Source organism: Telopea speciosissima, chromosome 8 (genome assembly GCF_018873765.1).
Source record: "Telopea speciosissima isolate NSW1024214 ecotype Mountain lineage chromosome 8, Tspe_v1, whole genome shotgun sequence".
Classification (NCBI taxonomy): Eukaryota; Viridiplantae; Streptophyta; class Magnoliopsida; order Proteales; family Proteaceae; genus Telopea; species Telopea speciosissima.
Genome location: NC_057923.1, coordinates 11,528,363 through 11,547,006, shown reverse-complemented (window position 1 = coordinate 11,547,006; position 18,644 = coordinate 11,528,363). Strand labels below are relative to the sequence as shown.

The 18,644-nt window shown below is 37.7% G+C and overlaps 2 protein-coding genes across 2 annotated transcripts; one reads left to right on the top strand and one right to left on the bottom strand.

Annotated features, from left to right (window-relative positions):
• The first annotated feature begins 3,078 nt into the window (after positions 1–3,078).
• LOC122671830 (L-aspartate oxidase, chloroplastic) lies at positions 3,079–10,356 on the top strand. The gene is made up of 7 exons (XM_043869274.1): positions 3,079–3,222; positions 3,745–4,099; positions 5,127–5,369; positions 6,961–7,017; positions 7,140–7,220; positions 8,420–8,481; positions 8,889–10,356. The coding sequence occupies exons 1-7, from the start codon at positions 3,092–3,094 to the stop codon at positions 9,898–9,900; spliced, it is 1,941 nt and encodes a 646-aa protein (XP_043725209.1). The 5' UTR covers positions 3,079–3,091; the 3' UTR covers positions 9,901–10,356.
• A 1,396-nt stretch (positions 10,357–11,752) lies between these two features.
• Positions 11,753–17,472, bottom strand: LOC122671831 (signal recognition particle receptor subunit beta-like). The gene is made up of 7 exons (XM_043869275.1): positions 17,393–17,472; positions 16,353–16,501; positions 14,909–14,991; positions 13,504–13,590; positions 12,559–12,701; positions 12,344–12,475; positions 11,753–12,230 (listed from the first exon to the last, which is right to left on the bottom strand). The coding sequence occupies exons 2-7, from the start codon at positions 16,489–16,491 to the stop codon at positions 12,041–12,043; spliced, it is 774 nt and encodes a 257-aa protein (XP_043725210.1). The 5' UTR covers positions 16,492–16,501; positions 17,393–17,472; the 3' UTR covers positions 11,753–12,040.
• Between the last annotated feature and the right edge of the window lie 1,172 nt (positions 17,473–18,644).

The window sequence follows — 18,644 nt, the reverse complement described above, 5'->3', positions numbered from 1 at the left end:
GAGTCGCATTTGTAGTGGGGTAGACCAACATGAGAATGAAGGATGAGAAATAGCATTGCACATTTTCCATGAATAGTACAAAAGTTCCACCAAATACGAGGGGTAGGGTGTAAAAGGGTGTCAAAATGAAATTGAAACCAAATTTTGATACCGAAAACCGATTGTTTACAATCAAACCGAATCAAACCGCAAAAACATGATTTGGTTTTGATTTTTGTAGATTCTGTTCTCGGTTCGATTCTGTTTCATAACAAAAAAATGACGATTAACCGAATAAAAATCGTATACAAACCATTTTATAATTGATGTTTTTTTAATAGGGAATGATGTTAATGAAGAGTACAAATAGATACGATGGAAGAATTAAAAAAGCATTGTTTAATTATTTATCTTAACTATTTTACATTTTATTCCCCTTTTCTCTAGTCCTTATATTTTAATTCCTTTTTATAGTTATCATCATCAATCATAGGGTATTCCATGGTCATTGTTTAATCCCTTCCTTATTTTAATCCTTGTCCATGACTACCATCATCACTAGTACCATGGTGGGTTACGTCATTACCCAGTAACGTGAATAAAATTAGAATTAAAGTGTACAAAGTTGAAATCGGATGTAAACCGGTACTATAAGCTGATTGTTAATTCGATAACGAAAATCGAATAAATTTTGATACCTTGCAAAATATGCACCGAACCGAAACCAATCTGTAAAATCAAAACCACACCATTTAACATTCTTAGTGGGGTAGGATAAATAAAAGTACCACCTAGACAGATAGGCAGAATCATTGATTCATAGAACTTTGTTTATTAATATCCTACCTCATGCAATCATGCATCCAAAGTACATCCATTTTCCATATTCTATGAAAAAGTAAGAAATTTTCCCACCCCTTTTTGCCCACCGAAAATTTTTCCGGCAAACAAACACAGTCCTAAAGGATTTATATCGGTCTCGAACAATACCAATATGATTATAATACCAATTTGGTACGGCCCATATCAGTCTGGATTAGACAGTTTTACCCTTAAAATTTAATAAATTTAGTTTTAAGTACATTTATACTCTTAGTCAATAGAGTCAATACTATGTATCGGTATTGTATCTCTACCAATATCAATACGAATCGACCATATCCGATACCGATTCCTTGAACCATGGGTTTGTCCTTTGTGTCAAGAAAATGCAGAATCTCTTTGAACCTTTTTACCCCTCGCTTCTCCCATTCTGATTTCTGCCAGTGTTTTTTTGGAGCTTTTGGGATTTTGCAGTGAGCCAATAAGAGTTATCATCAATTTCTTCTTGATACTGTCGACTGGAGATTTTTTTTGATTCGTCATGGATGCTTCGAATGGATAGAGATGACGAGTGAGGTACAGGTTGGTGCCAATTGGAAGGTAGAGTCGTAGAGAAAGGGTCGAAGCACCATTTATAGCAGTGGCCATTAAAGGGCAAGTGGGTGATCTGGTGATGAAACCTAGTAGCTTTCGGTGCTATTACGTAACAATTTAACGAACTAAAATGGGTCCCTACTCCTAAAGCGAAAGCGAGGGAGTCACGAGCAGAGAAATTTTAGCAAAATGTATGGCCCACAAGCACACAAAAAGGATGGCACGAAGTTCGACGATGCTTCTTTCTCGAACAGAGCTGTCGAAAGGAGCAAAGTCAGATGTGGCGTCTCGGAATTATTCGATTCCCTCCATTGAATTTAAACTGGAAAGAATAGAAACTAGAGAGGTGGATACTATGATCCGAAATCTCTCTGCGTTCTTTTTTTAGAACCTCAAAGGCGGAGGAACCAAATTGGATACCTGGTTACCTGGAAGGCCCTTATTCCGCACTAGAACCACTGACAACGGAGCTGGAAAACGTAAGTTTTCAAGGCCCTGATGTTTGTTTTAATGTTTCAATGAATTCTGGAGTTGGGTTTTTTTTTTTATCCTTTCATGTCGATGTTCGACATTCAATGAGTTCTTCATTGGAAACCCGGATCATATATTGGTTTTATCTTTGAATTCCATGTTCTGGTGATGTTGATTTTGTCTATATGTCTGTTCTGCCTACTTTTAAATGGATTTTGGATTGTTTGTGTGTCTGGGTTTTGTTTCTAGCACTGCTTCCTGGTACAACTCCCCTGTTTGCGTGACCCTGTGTCTCTTTACTTGGGTTTCTGTAGATTGTTGATGTAATTGGCCCTCTTAGAGGAGATGGTCAATATGATAAGCGAATAGTCTGTAATAAAAGAGACCAACTACTTGGCTATCCCTGCATATCTAATAACTACTGGTACCTTCTAAGTAGTGGTTAATTCCAGTTGTTCTAGTATTATATTGATTATTAGAATAATACTATACAGGAATATTAGGTAGACTTACTTATGCATCTAATATATTGATAGTATATATTGGAAATCCTTAAATACAACTATAAGCTGTTCAGTCCACTAGCATACACGCATGGACACAAACAAACTCATGCAACACCCCTGTTCTCACAACATAATTAGAAGTTGATTGGATTTGAAAAAATTAGTAGAATATGCATCCCCGTGCTCTCTCTCATGACAAACTAGAAGTTGACTTAATTTTGAAAATTTAAAAAACATAAAGCCCCCTGCTCACATTAGTCATAACACACTCAAAAATTGACCTAATATGAAAAATTAAACGGAGAAAGCGAACTCAAAAGGAACCAGGTTGGACAGCAAAGTTAAAACAAAGTACTCCTGTCAATTGCCATTCTTAGTCCTTCATCCCTCCCACATCACATGGTTTTCTTTTTTGTGGGTGACAAGCAGGTCAGTAATTAGCTGTAACTTGTTAAGTAGACAAAGGCAGTTTGGAACCATTTAGGGAGATGTACTCCCAGACTTTCAGATTGCATTCCTTCAAACTCAAGTTTGTCATTCATTTTCTACTTAGTTTAATTTTGTTGTTGTGATGATTGCGTGATCTTCAAGTTCCTTTCGTTTTTGTTTGTGATCTTCAGACACAAAGGAAAAATCCTGTCTTGGATAGAGAACTTGGTATTGAAATATATCTGCTCTCATTATTCACTTTTCACTGTCTTAGCAGAAGCACTGCAAAGATGACTAGTCTGGTGACAGGAAGTGGGCAATTGCATTTTAGTGTGAAATCATTTAAGGAACAAGGTTTTAGACAAGCTTCCTGGGTATCTGGTGTAACCTTCAGGAGATGTATACACAAAGAGCTTTTCAGGTACCTGTTTAATGAGGATCTTGATCCCAGTAATTTATCTTTCACATGTTTGGTTGTTAACATCAAGCATAATTACATTCTGATTTGTAATTTGTATTGTGAGGGGGAAAAAATATTTTACTGGCTGAAGGGAATTCTTAGGGTTGAGTGCCACTGAATGTTTGTCAATTTTTTCAAAATTGAGCCATGTGCCTCTTCCCTGGTATTGATCTGGACTTTCTTGGTATCTCCTGAGAACCATTCCACTTTCACTTCTGTCATCCAATAAAACCCTTCCCTCTAAAAAAACTTATGTCCTCCAGTGAAGATGCCTTGTACAAACTTCAGATAAACTGGGAAAGTCACTTCCAATGCCCAGTCTGCAAGTTAGCTGTGTGGTAGAAGAGAGATTTCAGATAAACTTGGAATACTTTAAAACACGTATAATGCTTTTATTTATTGTTATCAAAGTTGTTCTCAGTTAAAATACATTTTTAAATTTCTGTTAATTGTGATGTTATGACATTGCCTATTATGTGACAGGTCAGCTGGCGTATCCAAGTTATTGCGGGTCCGTGGTTATGACTTTTCCAAAGCTCATATAAGTGAGAATAGGAACCCTCTCAGAACCATTACTATATCATGCTTGAGAGATGATACCACTAAGTATTTTGACTTTGCTGTCATCGGCAGTGGAGTTGCTGGCCTCCGCTATGCTCTCGAAGTTTCAAAACATGGATCTGTAGCAGTGATTACAAAGGCTGAGCCTCATGAGTGCAACACAAACTATGCACAAGGAGGTGTTAGTGCTGTTTTATCCCCTTTGGATTCTGTAGAAAATCACATGCGAGACACCATTGTAGCAGGGGCTTATTTGTGTGATGAGGAGACTGTTAGGGTAAGCTTCTTGCACTTTGCTTGTCTGTTCACCACCATGCATTGCATTGGGTTTCAACATTTCCATGTATTTACTGACTTATGGAACTATTGAACCTACCGGATCTAATAATAAGATATATTTGCCAAAAAAGAGAGGCTCACATTAAGCAATCCTCTCCAAATCATCCCAATTATTACTCCCTCATTTTATCACTTCAGAGGCGGCTCCTATATTTGTTCCTTTGCACTTGTTTCTGATTTATTGTTCTTTCTTTTGCTGCTAATCCATCTCAGCCTCTCCATATCAATAACACAACTCCATGAACAAAATTGTTTCTTAATTGTCCAACATTCTTCTCTGTAGCATTCCTTGCCATTGAATTCATCTTATAGTTGGCTACGTCTCTCCCTTCACCTAGATTTGTCAATCCTATGTAGATTGAGATTGAGATTCTTAGCTGATGCATTAGCTAGAGGAGGAGCTGTTAGGGACTTTATTTACATTGGCTGAATTCCATTGACATGATGTAGTTTCTGTTTTGGATTTTTCTCAAAATGACTGATTTTCTGGAGAGGAGTTTGTATAATAATCACTCTATTATCTCTGTTCTAAATGAAACTTCAAATTCATTTGAAAAAAATAATTTGCTCTGTACGGTATGCCTGGTTGTTCTGTTGTCTTATAAAACCTACTTTTAGATCACATAAAATTCCAAAAATGTATATGGTTAATCCATCCAGTAGCAATTTGCCCGTACTTTTTTTTTTTGGTAGAAGCAATTTGCCCGTACTTATGGATTGTCAAACTGAGACAATGGAAATATCCAATTGGGGGCAATTCTTGGCCATTTATCTTACTTACATTTGCTCATCATTACTCATGTTTTTAGCACCAAAATTACACACCTTTCCAGGGAAAAAAAAAAGAAGAAAGAAGGATCTATGATCTAGATGCTCATTTTCTGAAGCGTTAATTGTGTTTAAAAACCATCATTTTCCCTCATTGCATGATTGAAGTCTTTCTTATGTACAGTTGCTTTATCCAGGTGGTATGCACAGAAGGTCCTGATAGAGTTAGAGAGCTGATTTCCATGGGTGCATCATTTGATCATGGAGATGATGGGAACTTGCATCTGGCAAGGGAAGGAGGCCACTCTCATCATAGAATTGTCCATGCAGCAGATATGACTGGGAGAGAGATTGAGCGGGCACTATTGAAAGCAGTTCTAGATGATCCTAACATCTTTATGTTTGAGCACCATTTTGCCATAGATTTACTGACATCTCAGGTCTCTCCCCAGCATGTTTTTAAATTTTATTTGATTATGTTTACCTTTTTTCTTTAATTATATGTGGTGCAGAGATCTGGTCTCTGGGATACATTTAGTCTACAGTATAGCAGAATAAGTTTCTTTGGATTTGGATGCATCATCTTATGCTATGTCAACAGTTGTTTATATTAACAAAAGAAATCTAGGGTACATATTGGTGGATCAGGTGGATGGGCTATCAACTATATAATGCACAATATACACAAATGCACATGCAAACGGTTTAGAGTTGGGATTCATTTTCAATATTACAGCTTGGAACTGAGATCTCCATAGATAAAAAACTCACAGTTATTGAACAATTTGATCCTCTTTCACTCTATGGATGGTTAGCCAAAGATGAAATATAATAAACTGTTAACAACCATCAAACTATATTGTAATAACAGATAAAAACATATAGGATGTAATTATTCCTTTTTTTGTTTTTTTGCATGGGGGATCATTTCAATAGTAGTCTTTTCTTTTTCTTTTTTCTCAGACAAAATTGACCCTTGCAATGAGTCTGGTGGAATGGCCATGTTCAATGGAGGCCTTCAGATGTTCCTGTTCGGAGGACTGACCTGATTCTGATTGAAGGTTCTAAAAGAGCTAGGGGCAGGCCTAAAATGACCCTAGGAGAAGTGGTGAGGAAAGACATGCATAGTTTAGGTCTTGTTTCAAGTATGATGTCGAATAGGGCTGATTGGAGGGTAAGGATCCACGTAGCCGACCCTAGTGAGCTTGTTTAAGTCTGATTTGTTGTTGTAGTCGTGGTGTTCCATTTCTTTTCTTTTATCTTTTTATCTTGTCTTCACTAGGATCCATGTAGCCAGCCCCATTTAGTTGGGATAAGGTTGAGTTGTTGTTGTAATGAGTCTAGTGGAAAACCCCTAAGGTATAATCAGTGTTGCCCGCGATCCTCTTCTTGTGAATACATGGCTTAATGTACTTAGCCCCACAATATTTTAGGTATTGGTTTCTTTAAATCAATTATTTCTGTATGAAAATGCTAACCTGACATGTTATGAACCTCATGAGCCTTACAGACCAATTACCCATTTTACTTTCCATTCCCCTATTTTACGGGGTTCCAATGCCAAAGGATTCCATGTTATTTGTTCATAATGGGCAGTGAGCGAACTGCCTGACAGATTCTCTGAGGTTAGCAAAGCTCATTTCTTGAAGATCGCTGTTGGTTCTTTTCATGTTTTAATTAGTGAATTGCTTCAGGAAGACAAGTAAAAATTATCTTAGCATGACATCAGTGAAATAGTGAAAGTGTGAAGAGAAAGTCATTGTTTGTGCATCTTGAGCTGATCCGTGGTTTTCCTTTTGTTTCTGGAAAAGATCTTGTTATTTTTAAGTGAAGCTTTCTTTTATTTTCACTAATCACATCAATATATGCAAAATCTTGCAAATAGAAATTTATCTAATGTTCTCTACAAGTATTGTTCCCCACTTGTATCTGATTTTTCTTTCCTAGAAATAAACAACTAAATTCATTCAAAAGAAGTGGGCAAGAAATCCTGAGACAACGAATACTTAGTGTTTTATTGATGGGTTCCAGGACGGCTCAGAAACATTCTGCCATGGCGTGGACACACTGAATACTGAAACACAAGAGGTAATAAAACTGGGAGTTGTCAACATTTCTTCTTCTCTTGTTAATTCCTTCCGCCAGTAACTTTGAAGCTTTATTAACTGATTGTAGTTCTCTGGTTCTAATTTTGTGCACACAATTCTCAGGTTGTACGATTTATCTCAAAGGTGACATTAATTGCATCTGGTGGAGCAGGGCATATCTATCCTTCAACAACAAATCCACTGGTATTCCCTGGTTTTCTAGTCTTTCCTCCTGAAGGATTACAATCAGATGAATTTGTTAAGAGTTTGATTCTTATGTGATTCAAGAGGAAACTAAGACAATCTTAACAATTACTTTGGGATTTCGCTCATTGCTGTCAACCTATTGACATTTACGCAGTTGAAAAGGGCAATCTAAGTTCATTTGATACTATTCAATTTAGGAGGATATTGTGAGTGCTCTCAAAAGTTTATAATTGATCAAATCCTTGAGGGTCTATATAACCCATCTTGCAACAATCATTCTCATGCTGTGTTTGAGCTTTATCATTCTCTTCTAAATAAAAGAAAAGTCTGACCTGTATTGACATTTATAATGTTGAGAACCCGGTCTGTTCGTAATGAAGTCTTTAAGGTTTAAATGTTACGAGGCGCTGGCATATATGCTGGCTTCCTTTGGAATGTGCACTGCATGAGATTTACTAGCACCATACATTTTTCCTACTGAGATCAAATGCATGCATAAGGAAACAGAGATGGCCTTTATTCCTTTTTGATTCTTGACCATTAAAAAAAAAAACTGAGGTGAAAGAAAAGAGAAAAAGAAATGTAATGTGTTATAGATCTGTTACGCTACTTTTCCCCTTTTATTTCTTTAAATTTTTGTAAAATTATAACTCCCTATTTAGGTCGTATTTCAGTTTCCATATGGTTAATTTTTTTTTCACCATCATTACCTTTCAACAAATTCTACCAAGAGAGTGCATTGTGTGAGGAGAAAGTTAAGCGACCTTCACTTCACTTTATTTTCTCTCCCCCCCCCCCTGTTTTGTCTTTAGTTGGTAATTTGTAGATCTTATATAATAAAAGGGGTGTTGTAACTGATGGTTCCTCCCCATAACTCTTCCTCAGCCGGGCTGGGGCAGAATAGCAGAGCTGAGGTGAAAGAAAAGAGAAAAAGAAATGTAATGTGTTATAGATCTGTTACGCTACTTTTCCCCTTTTTTTCCTTTAAAATTTTGTAAAATTAATACTCCCTATTTAGGTCGTATTTCAGTTTCCATATGGTTAATTTTTTTTCACCATCATTACCTTTCAACAAATTCTACCAAGAGAGTTTAGTTGGTAATTTGTAGATCTTATATAATAAAAGAGGTGTTGTAACTGATGGTTCTATCATATCATTCCACCTTCAATGATTAATCCACTATATATGTTCACAGGTAGCCACTGGAGATGGAGTTGCTATGGCCCATCGAGCTCAAGCTGTAATCTCCAACATGGAGTAAGTAAATTAGTAGCTAGTTGCTTTAGAATATCTTTGTCCATCCGAACAATTATATTGTGCTAATGTAAATACCTATTCCGATTGATCAAATTGGTGAACCTCATAGGATCAATTGATTATAAATATGCATGCTGTTCAATTTCTCTAAATGATCAATATCCCAATAAGGCCTGAAAAATTAGGTGGTATCATTATTGGCATAGAAGGAAATATTAGGATTGACCTGTGAGAGGGTGAGTCTCAACCTTGAAATTGTGCCTGCTTTATTGGTTAGCTTTCAATGGACCTCCTTAATCGCCAACCTAACTGTTAAACTTTTGGTTCTTATAAGCAATACCATATCCATTTTGAATGACTGCAGTTCATATCTAGAGTTGTCCTTCACTACTCTTTATGTTTCTCAGGTTTGTGCAGTTTCACCCTACTGCCTTGTCTGATGAAGGCCTTCCAATCAAGCCAAGCGAGAATCGTGTCAATGCATTTCTCATCACTGAAGCTGTTAGGGGAGATGGAGGTATCCTTTACAACCTAGGCATGGAGAGGTTCATGCCCCTGTACGATGAGAGAGCAGAGCTTGCTCCCAGAGATGTGGTTGCAAGAAGTATAGATGACCAGCTAAAGAAACGTAATGAGAGGTATGTGCTACTTGATATAAGCCATAAGCCCAGAGATGAGATTCTCTCCCATTTCCCCAACATAGCTGCTGAATGCCTTCGCTTTGGGCTAGACATAACATGTCAGCCAATCCCAGTTGTTCCGGCTGCTCATTACATGTGTGGGGGAGTCCGTGCTGGACTTCATGGAGAGACAAATGTGCAGGGCTTATATGTAGCTGGAGAGGTTGCTTGCACAGGGTTGCATGGTGCAAACCGACTGGCAAGCAACTCATTGCTTGAGGCACTAGTGTTTGCACAACGGGCTGTGCAGCCTTCGATAGACCACAAGACCAATTTGAAACTCGAGCTCACTTCTTTGGATTCATGGGCGTGGCCAGTAGTTCCTATGTCACTCGGAAGCAGTGTTCTGTCAGATATCATAAGGAGGACAAGGGAAGTGAGGGAGGAACTGCAATCAATCATGTGGGATTATGTGGGGATTGTGCGGTCAACAAGCCGGTTGAAGATGGCAGAGTGGAGGCTTGGGGAGTTAGAAACAGAGTGGGAAGAGTATCTATTCCGAAAGGGGTGGGAGCCAACAATGGTGGGGATTCAGGCATGTGAGATGAGGAATCTTTTCTGTTGTGCGAAACTTGTAGTGAGCAGTGCACTTGCAAGGCATGAAAGCCGTGGCCTCCACTTCATTGTAGATTTCCCCCATGTAGAGGAGAGCAAGAGACAGCCTACAGTTATATTCCCTTGTTCTCCTGTGAAGGGTACATGGAGTACTCTACAACTACACAAGCAACAGCACTGTTGACTACATGAAGGTGGTTAACTTCCAGAGTTCACCTTTATTCATTAGACCCCCCCCAGATTTTTTAGTTTAAATGCTGTCCCTTTGGAAGTCATTGTGGATGAAGCATTTGGCTATTACAAGCATCATATTCATTTTAAAAAAAAGAGGGAAATTACAGGAACCATTGGAGAGAGAAGTGACAGACCTTCAGAAAGGTATCTGAGTGGGGACACTTCTCCCTTTGAAGTAGATAAAAATATAGTGTTTTATTTGTTGATTCAATGCCATTCTTGTTTCCTAATATCATTTGTTTAACTTTGGCACACCTAAATCATTCCTTAGAATGTGCTGCCATATTTGCCTCAATATCATGGTACACTTATATGTTCACTAAGACATTGCTGTGTAACTTTTTAGTATGTGAAACATGAAATAAATTATACAGCAGCATCATTGACAAGATAACTCATTAAATCTGGAACTTTGTAGTTTGGCTAATTCCGTTTACTGAGGGAGGTAAATCAGGATCGTGATCCTCTGCCACCGCCTGCCTGTGCGGCCAGCCAAATGACCGCCCTATAGGGCAATGGGTAGGGTGGTCATTTCGCCCCTGCCTGTGTTAGGCTGCATGGTGGCTGCACGGGCAGGCAGCAGCAGAGGATCCAAATTGGGTAAATCATGTGCTTGGTCTGGCCAAGTCTGCAACCATTACAAAATGTTGCTCTTGGATGTTATGCTGAGGCAATGTCATATCGGTTATCTAAGCTGTGGACTAAGCTCACTGCTTTTTGATCCTATAAAGCAAGAAATTCTTCCAGATATTCTATTATTGGGAGCCCTGTCTACACGCTTGATGTAGGAGCCTTTCCTACATGCCCACTTTAAATGCCAACAAATGCCACCTAGACCTAGTAGTTCATATGGGGGTTCAAATTTTATGGATTAGTAGAACCTTAGGTACCTTATTCATATGTTTATTTTTGAACGTATCAGAGTTTGCCATTTGGCAAAACAAAGCTTTGAAAATCCAAGGGTATAGGAAGTGCACAATAGTGGTTAGAAACTTAGAATACCGTAAGAGTGCATGCACATACATGGAGATGTATGCCAATACATGAGAGGATATTTGATTGAATTAAGTTTTGAAATTTGACACTGATTAAACAAGACTACGACCTCTCTATCCAAATGGTCAAAATGGCCACATCATCTTTCTATGTGGCAATATTTAAAGTGGTTACATAGGATAGGTTCCTACCACAAGTGTGTAGGAACCATTTTTCCCATATTTGACATCCAAGTTCCCTATAAACAGATAGACATGGCAGGACTAAATGATGTATCTTCGATAACATTGTAGTGTCTAGCCTCCTAAATATCATTTTCCCTTGCTGTATAACACTATAACTGTCCCTAAAAAATCATTATTCCGCAATGTATGTATATTCATCTGAGTCAGATCTCCCACCTTCCTTTCATACCATTTATGGGAGAGCTAAGATAATGCTTTAGGTGCAATCTTAATACTGTATTGAAGGCAGTTTCCCTTCACTCATGGTGAATGAAGAAATCCCTTGCCTACAGGTTTGGGGGTCTTGCGATGGGTATCACGAACAGTAGGGAGTGCATTATCGACTTTGTACAATTGGGGCTCCGTAGATAGATGGGTGAAAATAAAAAACAATTGGTTGATCTTACTTACAGGGAAAATTATCAATCAAATAGGAGGACCAAGTGCAACAAACAATGTAACTTTTGGTGACGGTTAATAAGCACCATATATCTGCTCACATTGTTTCCATCTCTTCTTGCCATCAACTGAGCATGCTAGTGTAGAAATTAAATACAATACAAATCAGTTGAAGCTAAAGAATAGTGCTTAATCAACCAATTTTAATCAATATCAATTATAATTCTTTGGTAAGTCCCAGCAATGAGGCATCCTCCAAGTAAATGCAAGGCAACGTATCAACAGGACCATCATATCCTACATCAAATGGTTAGCAGACTAATTCTTTTGGACTACATGGCTGAATGCCTTTAATCGGCAGAGAAAGCATGTGTTTAAGACAAACCTGGCCTAAAGAGCTTTTTTTTTTAAAAATTGTGCAGAAGTAATACACCCCCATAAAATGCAGCTAAAGGGCTGATCGAACAGGTTCTACGGCCTGATGTGTTCCCTAATGAACTGCTCAGCCTGTACAATATCACCTGTCAGTCCAGATGCTTCTGCAATAGTCACCTTATTATGGCATTGGGAGAAAGCAAAGGCTTCTCCGACAATACCAAGTGTAAATTCATTAGAAATGTCAGCTGCTGATATAGCATTTCTTGACGCCCGTAGCCTGTCTCTGTAACATAATGAAGAGAAGTTAAAAAATATACAAATTTATCGAAGTATCACATCAAATCTATCTGATGGGCATCATCTCTTGCTTCCTGATGTTTTTCCATGAAGCCTTACATTGCTTTTTCCAGTTGTTTCCTGATGAATTCCTTGGTATGAGCAGTCACTTTATCAGTCTTGTTGCATAGTATGAGAACTGGGATATTCCGCTTCACAACACTTGTTTTCGTTAAAATATCATACAGGTACCTTCCAAAATGGGAAAAGATGAAAATGTCAGAGAAAGTATAAGAACATATATATCATTAAAAAAAATTGTAGCTAGGAAGTACTCTGCAGCTGCATGGCAGTTTGGTAGGAACTCCAAAGCATCCACAACGAATATAAGGCCAGCTGTTTGGGGCAAGTACTCGTAAAGTCGCAAATGGGAATGCCCAGGAACATCAACTAAGTGGACATGCTTTATTTTCCCCTTCTGCACAGGATATAAGATTTCGGCATCATGTATCTAAACCACTAATTCTAAATTTATAGAATTTGTAGTCAAGTTATAAACAGCTTCTGTACACATATAATAAAAGAAGACAAAGCCTTAACTTTCAATTTCACTGGTGGCTGGCAATGGCATTTCAAACTGAATGATAAAGAAAAACTGCTTGATTACATAGAGAAAGTTAAAAATCTATTTTTGAAGTGATATAAGTTAGTAAAAGTAGCATTCTTATTATGTGCTCACAAGGATCTAAGAGGTGAGGGACAAGTTGGAAGTAAATGAAATAAATAATATAATTGCAATAAAATACTTAGCACAGATACGCCATGGAAGGGAGATACATGATAAAAGTTGAAGTGACTAAGTAAGCAAACAAAAACTCTTAGCAAACAGCACATGCATCACAAGGATGGTTAATGGAAGAACACATAATATTAACTGGTTCACACCTAGGAGATTCCTTTCACAAAAGTTCAACAGACTGGATGAGATATTGAATAGAACTAGATAGTCCTATGTGCTCTTTGTAACAAACTGAAAGTATGGCAGAAAATCCACAAAAAGCCTGTTGAAATTGGATATTGCAGTAATTCAATCAATCAATTGTCCCCCAGATGGATGCCTCACTTGGCACTCTAGTCATCCAATCATTATGTCATGGTAGAATGACCTTTTAGGTTGTCTTCTAATTGACAAATATGCGAAGAGTAGTCATTGAATATATAACCATGCTATGGTAAAAATTAAATATAGGTTGAAGGGAATCAGTGGATAAATTATTTACCTCAGTGGACTCAGAATAGAGCACGAAATTGCCCTCATTTGGATCCAACGATGTATTAGTACCCTGTGGTAAAGAGCCATCTTGAAACTGGCACAGGAATGGAAACAATGATCATGCTATTCAGAAACAGTATATGGAATAAACAGGGGTACACATATTGATAGGGTACATGTGATTACTCCATACAATATCTATAAGAAAAAGATAGTAATTGAATTTTCCTGATTAAAAAAGATGTGATTAATTTAGCAAAGTAAAACAGAAGTGGGGGATGGGGGAAGAGAGAGAGGGAAACATTTCAACTGGGATACAAAATTATGGATTAAACTCATCAGTTGTGCATGCTACTAAGTACAGGAACCACATAAGGTCACGAGTCAACTTAAAGGCAGTCTGTAATCTGAGATATGAAAGAAACATCAGCACATACATATATGCAGTAGAGTAGTGATTGGATCACCTGCAGAGGACCTAGCTAGGTCACCCAACCATGGGTGAAGGGACATCTAGGGGCATTTATGACAATACATGGGGTGGGTAGTCATTATTTCAGGAAATGCCCTTAGATACTTTTACCAGTGATTAAGTTGGGTGGGTGATGTAGCTAGGTCCCCCACAGGGGACACAATCGTTTTCCCATGCACTATATCACTGGATCAATACTCAGAGCTACCGACATTTGGATCTATTCTGCATCATGAAGTTGGATTGCACCTGGCCTCAGTTTCAAATCCAAATAGTAAACTTCCTCGCTGAAACCTTAGATATTGCAGGAAACCCTCATTTGAGTCAATTCCTAAACATTTAAATCTTAAAATCTTAATTTTTTTTTTTTTCTTGTACATTTGAAGAAGCACTATAGAATATAAAAATATTTTAGGGAGTAGTTTTTCTAGTCTGGTAGGTGTAGCGAGTGTCTCTAGACCGGCGCAAATTTCACAGACGGATAGACCCCAAGGTTCACTATTTACATGTCAAGTTTCAGCCAAAACGGAGCTAGCCATGTGACAAAATAAAACTTTGAAAATTCAATGAAAAAGTAAAACTTTTCCAAAAAGAAATGGATGGCTAAAAATACAAAGGAATCCACCAATACATGGGAAGGTATATAGATGGATCTAAGTATATGACATGTGATCAATTCAGACCATTTTCTAGGTATCCATATGGTCAAAATTGCCACATTATCTTTCCGTGTGGCAAAACTTGGTGCCTGACTAGAGATACTCTCCAGTGTTGTCAGACTAGAAAAACTTTTGCCCATACTTTATTGTTATCTTTCTTCTGACTAAAGTATCAGAATGGGCATGGAAACAAAATTTAAGAAATTTAAAAATCTCAAAACCTCCATAAATTACATAAACTGATATACTAAAGGGGCAGTACAGATAAAGTAGAAGTGTACCCGGTGAAAAAGGACTGTTTTCCCACTACCACTTAGCCCAGCAAGCACAATAGTGTTATATTTTGTTCGTCTGAACAAGCAAGCTGCAATAATAAAAAAAAGGCAGATATGACTGTTTGATGGCAGAAGCCTATCCTTGATTTCTTTTCGAAGAACAACTTTCAAACAATGTTACATAATATGAAATTAACTCAAACTAGGATAAGAAACCAATTTAGCTTGCCAATGGGCAAACAGATATACCAAATCAAGTATCAACACTGAAAACCAAAATAAAATTTGATGAACCTTTCTTTGATCAAAAGATATGGGTCAAAATTTATATTTATATTGGTATGGTGGGTACTTCATTGAAGGACTAGAAAAATTGAAATTTTAAAATTAAAGATGAGATCAATTCAGAAACACTTTATTTTTAAATTACATCAGAGAATTCTATTGATCTAATAGAGGACTCTAAAGTCTATCTTTAATCTATGTACACAGTAGTGTACTAGATTGGATATGGATGAAACTTTGTGGGTCCAACTCAAGAATTCAACCCTAGCAGGGTCCCAAGTTTGAGTGTTCTGCCCTTTTCTTTTTATCCTTTTACCGGCTCTTTTTTTTTTTTTGGGTGGGGAGTGGGAGTGATTTGGTGATAGGGGCTCCTTTGTTATAGAGCCCAACAAAAACTAATTTTTTTTTTCTTTTACAACTCTCAAAAAACTAAAATACTTTCATAGGATTCTCTCTTGAAGGATGAAATAAACATTGAAGCTATGTCTGCGTTTCGGCTTTCAAAATTTACTTTTTCCAATACTTAGTCAATATCAATGTTCTAGTTACATCGAAAATAAATGAAAGATGTAAGCAGTGAAACTTGCTCATTTTTCCTTATAAACCAATGCCAAAGCTTGGCCAATCACCATACTAAGTTTTTTTAGGGGGGTGGTGGTGAGATAAATCATGTAATGGTATTGAATTAAGAACATTTCACACGATAGCAGGTCTTTTTCCCCCCTGGCTACCACATACCAAGTGTATGGCATGGCATGACATGCAATAATTCACCATTTGTCACTATAGAAAAAGAATCACCACTCACGCATATGTCATAAACTATGGCCATTCTTTCCCACCCGCTTGTACTTGCTAGATTGCCATAATGGAGCTAAGCAGTACATAATAGGAAGAGAATCATGTAGATTTTGCTTCTTTCAACCTTATCATAGCATAGCACTAAAGGGAAAATTAATACTCAATAAACAAAACCAAACAGAAAATTTCCAACAAAATCATTTGAAAGCTTCTGAGAATTATTTCTTCATTTCCATTTACATAAATACATCAATTTAAGAGAAACACTTTCTTTTACCATGCAGAGCAAAACTCAGGATAAGAATTATTAAAAAAAAAAAAAAAAAAAAAGGGGGAGCCAAAAGAAGGGCAGAGTAGGACATACCCAACAAGAGAAAAACTGTCGTCAGGAAGAGCACACCGATAGAAACATAAATTTGAACAGATGGTATTTGATGAATCCAATGCAGTGCTTGATGTATCCATTGTTGTAGTTCATTTGTCCATTGCTTCATCTCTTCCATTGGTTTCTCTCTGAAATTTAGGAGAAGGATGTTAGGTGGTAGAGGAAGCTACGCATTTGATGAGAAGCAATTTAAGGATTCCATATTGGGTAGTCATTCACACAGCATATCTACAAAGCAAACTAATCAAAGTATATCTTCTCTTCAGCAAACAGGCGAAAAATCAACCAAGAAGAAAATGAGGGAAAAAAATACCCAACATCAAATTTTTTAATCACTTGCAAAGAAACTTGCATAAGGTTGGGGCAGTAGGACAAACATCTTCATCAACCAACCCCAAGTAACAAGCACTACAAAGTGTTCATGGTGGTTCTGATGAACAGCTTCCCTTTGCCTAGTGAAGGCAAACAAAGTAAAGGTCATATGGAATAGTTTTATTGAGACCTCTACGGCTTTACAGTGAGGAGCAATCGCATGTTCCCTGTATAGAGTATGATGCAAATGGTGCAAAAGAAGAGGGAAAAAAATGGACAAGAGCGAGCAAATCTCGGATGAGATTGACCATTATTTAAGCTTGTTGAAGTAAACAAGTCTTGTACAATTTTTTTTCTTCAAATAAGCATCATTTTTCCACGGGAGAGAGTGTTCCAGACCCAAAAGTGTTCCAAAATTCGGAAATTTGGAAATCCATTCTTGCACACATTTCAACAAACAGTGAGCATGCAAGTCTCTGAAGATATACATATAAGAACTAAAATCCCATACAAGAAAAGGGAGGATACATGGATAAGAAAGGATTACATCGAAACATGAAAATTTTTGAGATTACACGTGCTTATAGATTTGTAATTCAAGAGTCACTCCACACACAGACGAGATAGACTCCGGCGGAATTATTGAAAAACGAAACGGGAAGATTTAAGAAAATAAAAACAAAGGGAAGTTGAAAATAGATGCAAACCAGAAGCCAGCCGAATTATTAGTCGCCGGCGGCTTTAGCGACCGGAAGGACTCCGACGGCACAGCAAGGGACCCAATAATTAGGAAGACGGCGACAGCCCCAAACCCCGCAGGGTGGATATGTCTTGCAGTTAATTTTTTGGGGGAAATTGACGGCAGATCCCTCACGTTTGCAAAAAATGCAGAGTCAGTCCCACACACTAACCTAAATCACACCCAAGGTCCCTCAATTTCTTTTTTTTGTGGGAGCGCAGGGGCCACGTGCACGCACGCGGCAGCCAACGAGCGCGCTGGCATCTCGGGGGGATTTTCACCTTTCATGGGGCCTGTGGCGGTCATTTCATTCCAACTGTGTTCTAGGCGTGGTCTGCGCGGCTGCCCCTCCCTGAACATTTTTCCTTCTCTTTTTTCCCCCTTATGTGCCTAAGGTGGCAAAGGGAGAGGTTTTCCCACGACACCAATGTAGCTTCGTACATCAATAAAAAATTAGTTATTAAGGAGAGGGTGGACCTCGTTGCAATGATAAGGTTGCTCAAATACCTAGTAGTCGCAGGTTGGAAATTGAAAACAACCTCCCCAAAGTGGGGGTAAGGTTGCGTCTTGCATGGTAGTAAGGAGAGGGTGCCCAAGTCCTTGTAAGTATTCAATTCGAATTATAATGAATGTTTCTTTTTGTTGATTAATAATGAAGGTTCCCGTTTCTTATTTTAAAAAGATGAAAAAAAAAAGATGCTTCAACTTCAATCTCCTCATTCCTATCTATTATCTATCTCGGAATCCTGTGGCATTAAAATTGCAGTTATAAGCTGGAAATTATTAACAAGAGTACATGAACAGGGTGCTTTAATGATGACGAAAACAGTGTTGGCAAGAGTTTTAAGACTAAGAGGAGGATTACAGAATTATGAGTTGGTAGGCTTCTCAGTTTCTTCTTTCTACCAAGGAAGTTCTAGTGAGAAAAAATGGCATCAATCTCAATTAGATTCTCTTGAATTGCAGTAAAGTTCCATTAAGAAGCTTAAACCCTCTAGCCATTGCAAGCTTTATACCTTTTTTGCTTTTTGGGTAATAATTTATTGAAGAATTAGAAGGGAATGGAAGAGATAACTTGAGAGCAATAACTCATATATAACAAACATGTCCTACCAAAGATACAGTTTTATAAATTAATCATATGATGTGAATCTTACAGGATTGGGATGGGGTGGCTATACCTAAGTTCATTATAGGCAACAACTACTACAATAAAGCAA

Coding starts and splice junctions, on each gene's coding strand:
- LOC122671830 (XM_043869274.1), top strand. CDS start 3,092: ATGACTAGTCTGGTGACAGGAAGTGGGCAATTGCATTTTAGTGTGAAA. Junction 5,370..6,960: donor TAGATTTACTGACATCTCAG/GTCTCTCCCCAG, acceptor GATGGGTTCCAG/GACGGCTCAGAAACATTCTG. Junction 8,482..8,888: donor GCTGTAATCTCCAACATGGA/GTAAGTAAATTA, acceptor TATGTTTCTCAG/GTTTGTGCAGTTTCACCCTA.
- LOC122671831 (XM_043869275.1), bottom strand. CDS start 16,491: ATGGAAGAGATGAAGCAATGGACAAATGAACTACAACAATGGATACAT. Junction 12,702..13,503: donor TCTATTCTGAGTCCACTGAG/GTAAATAATTTA, acceptor TATCCTGTGCAG/AAGGGGAAAATAAAGCATGT. Junction 12,476..12,558: donor AACTGCCATGCAGCTGCAGA/GTACTTCCTAGC, acceptor CCATTTTGGAAG/GTACCTGTATGATATTTTAA.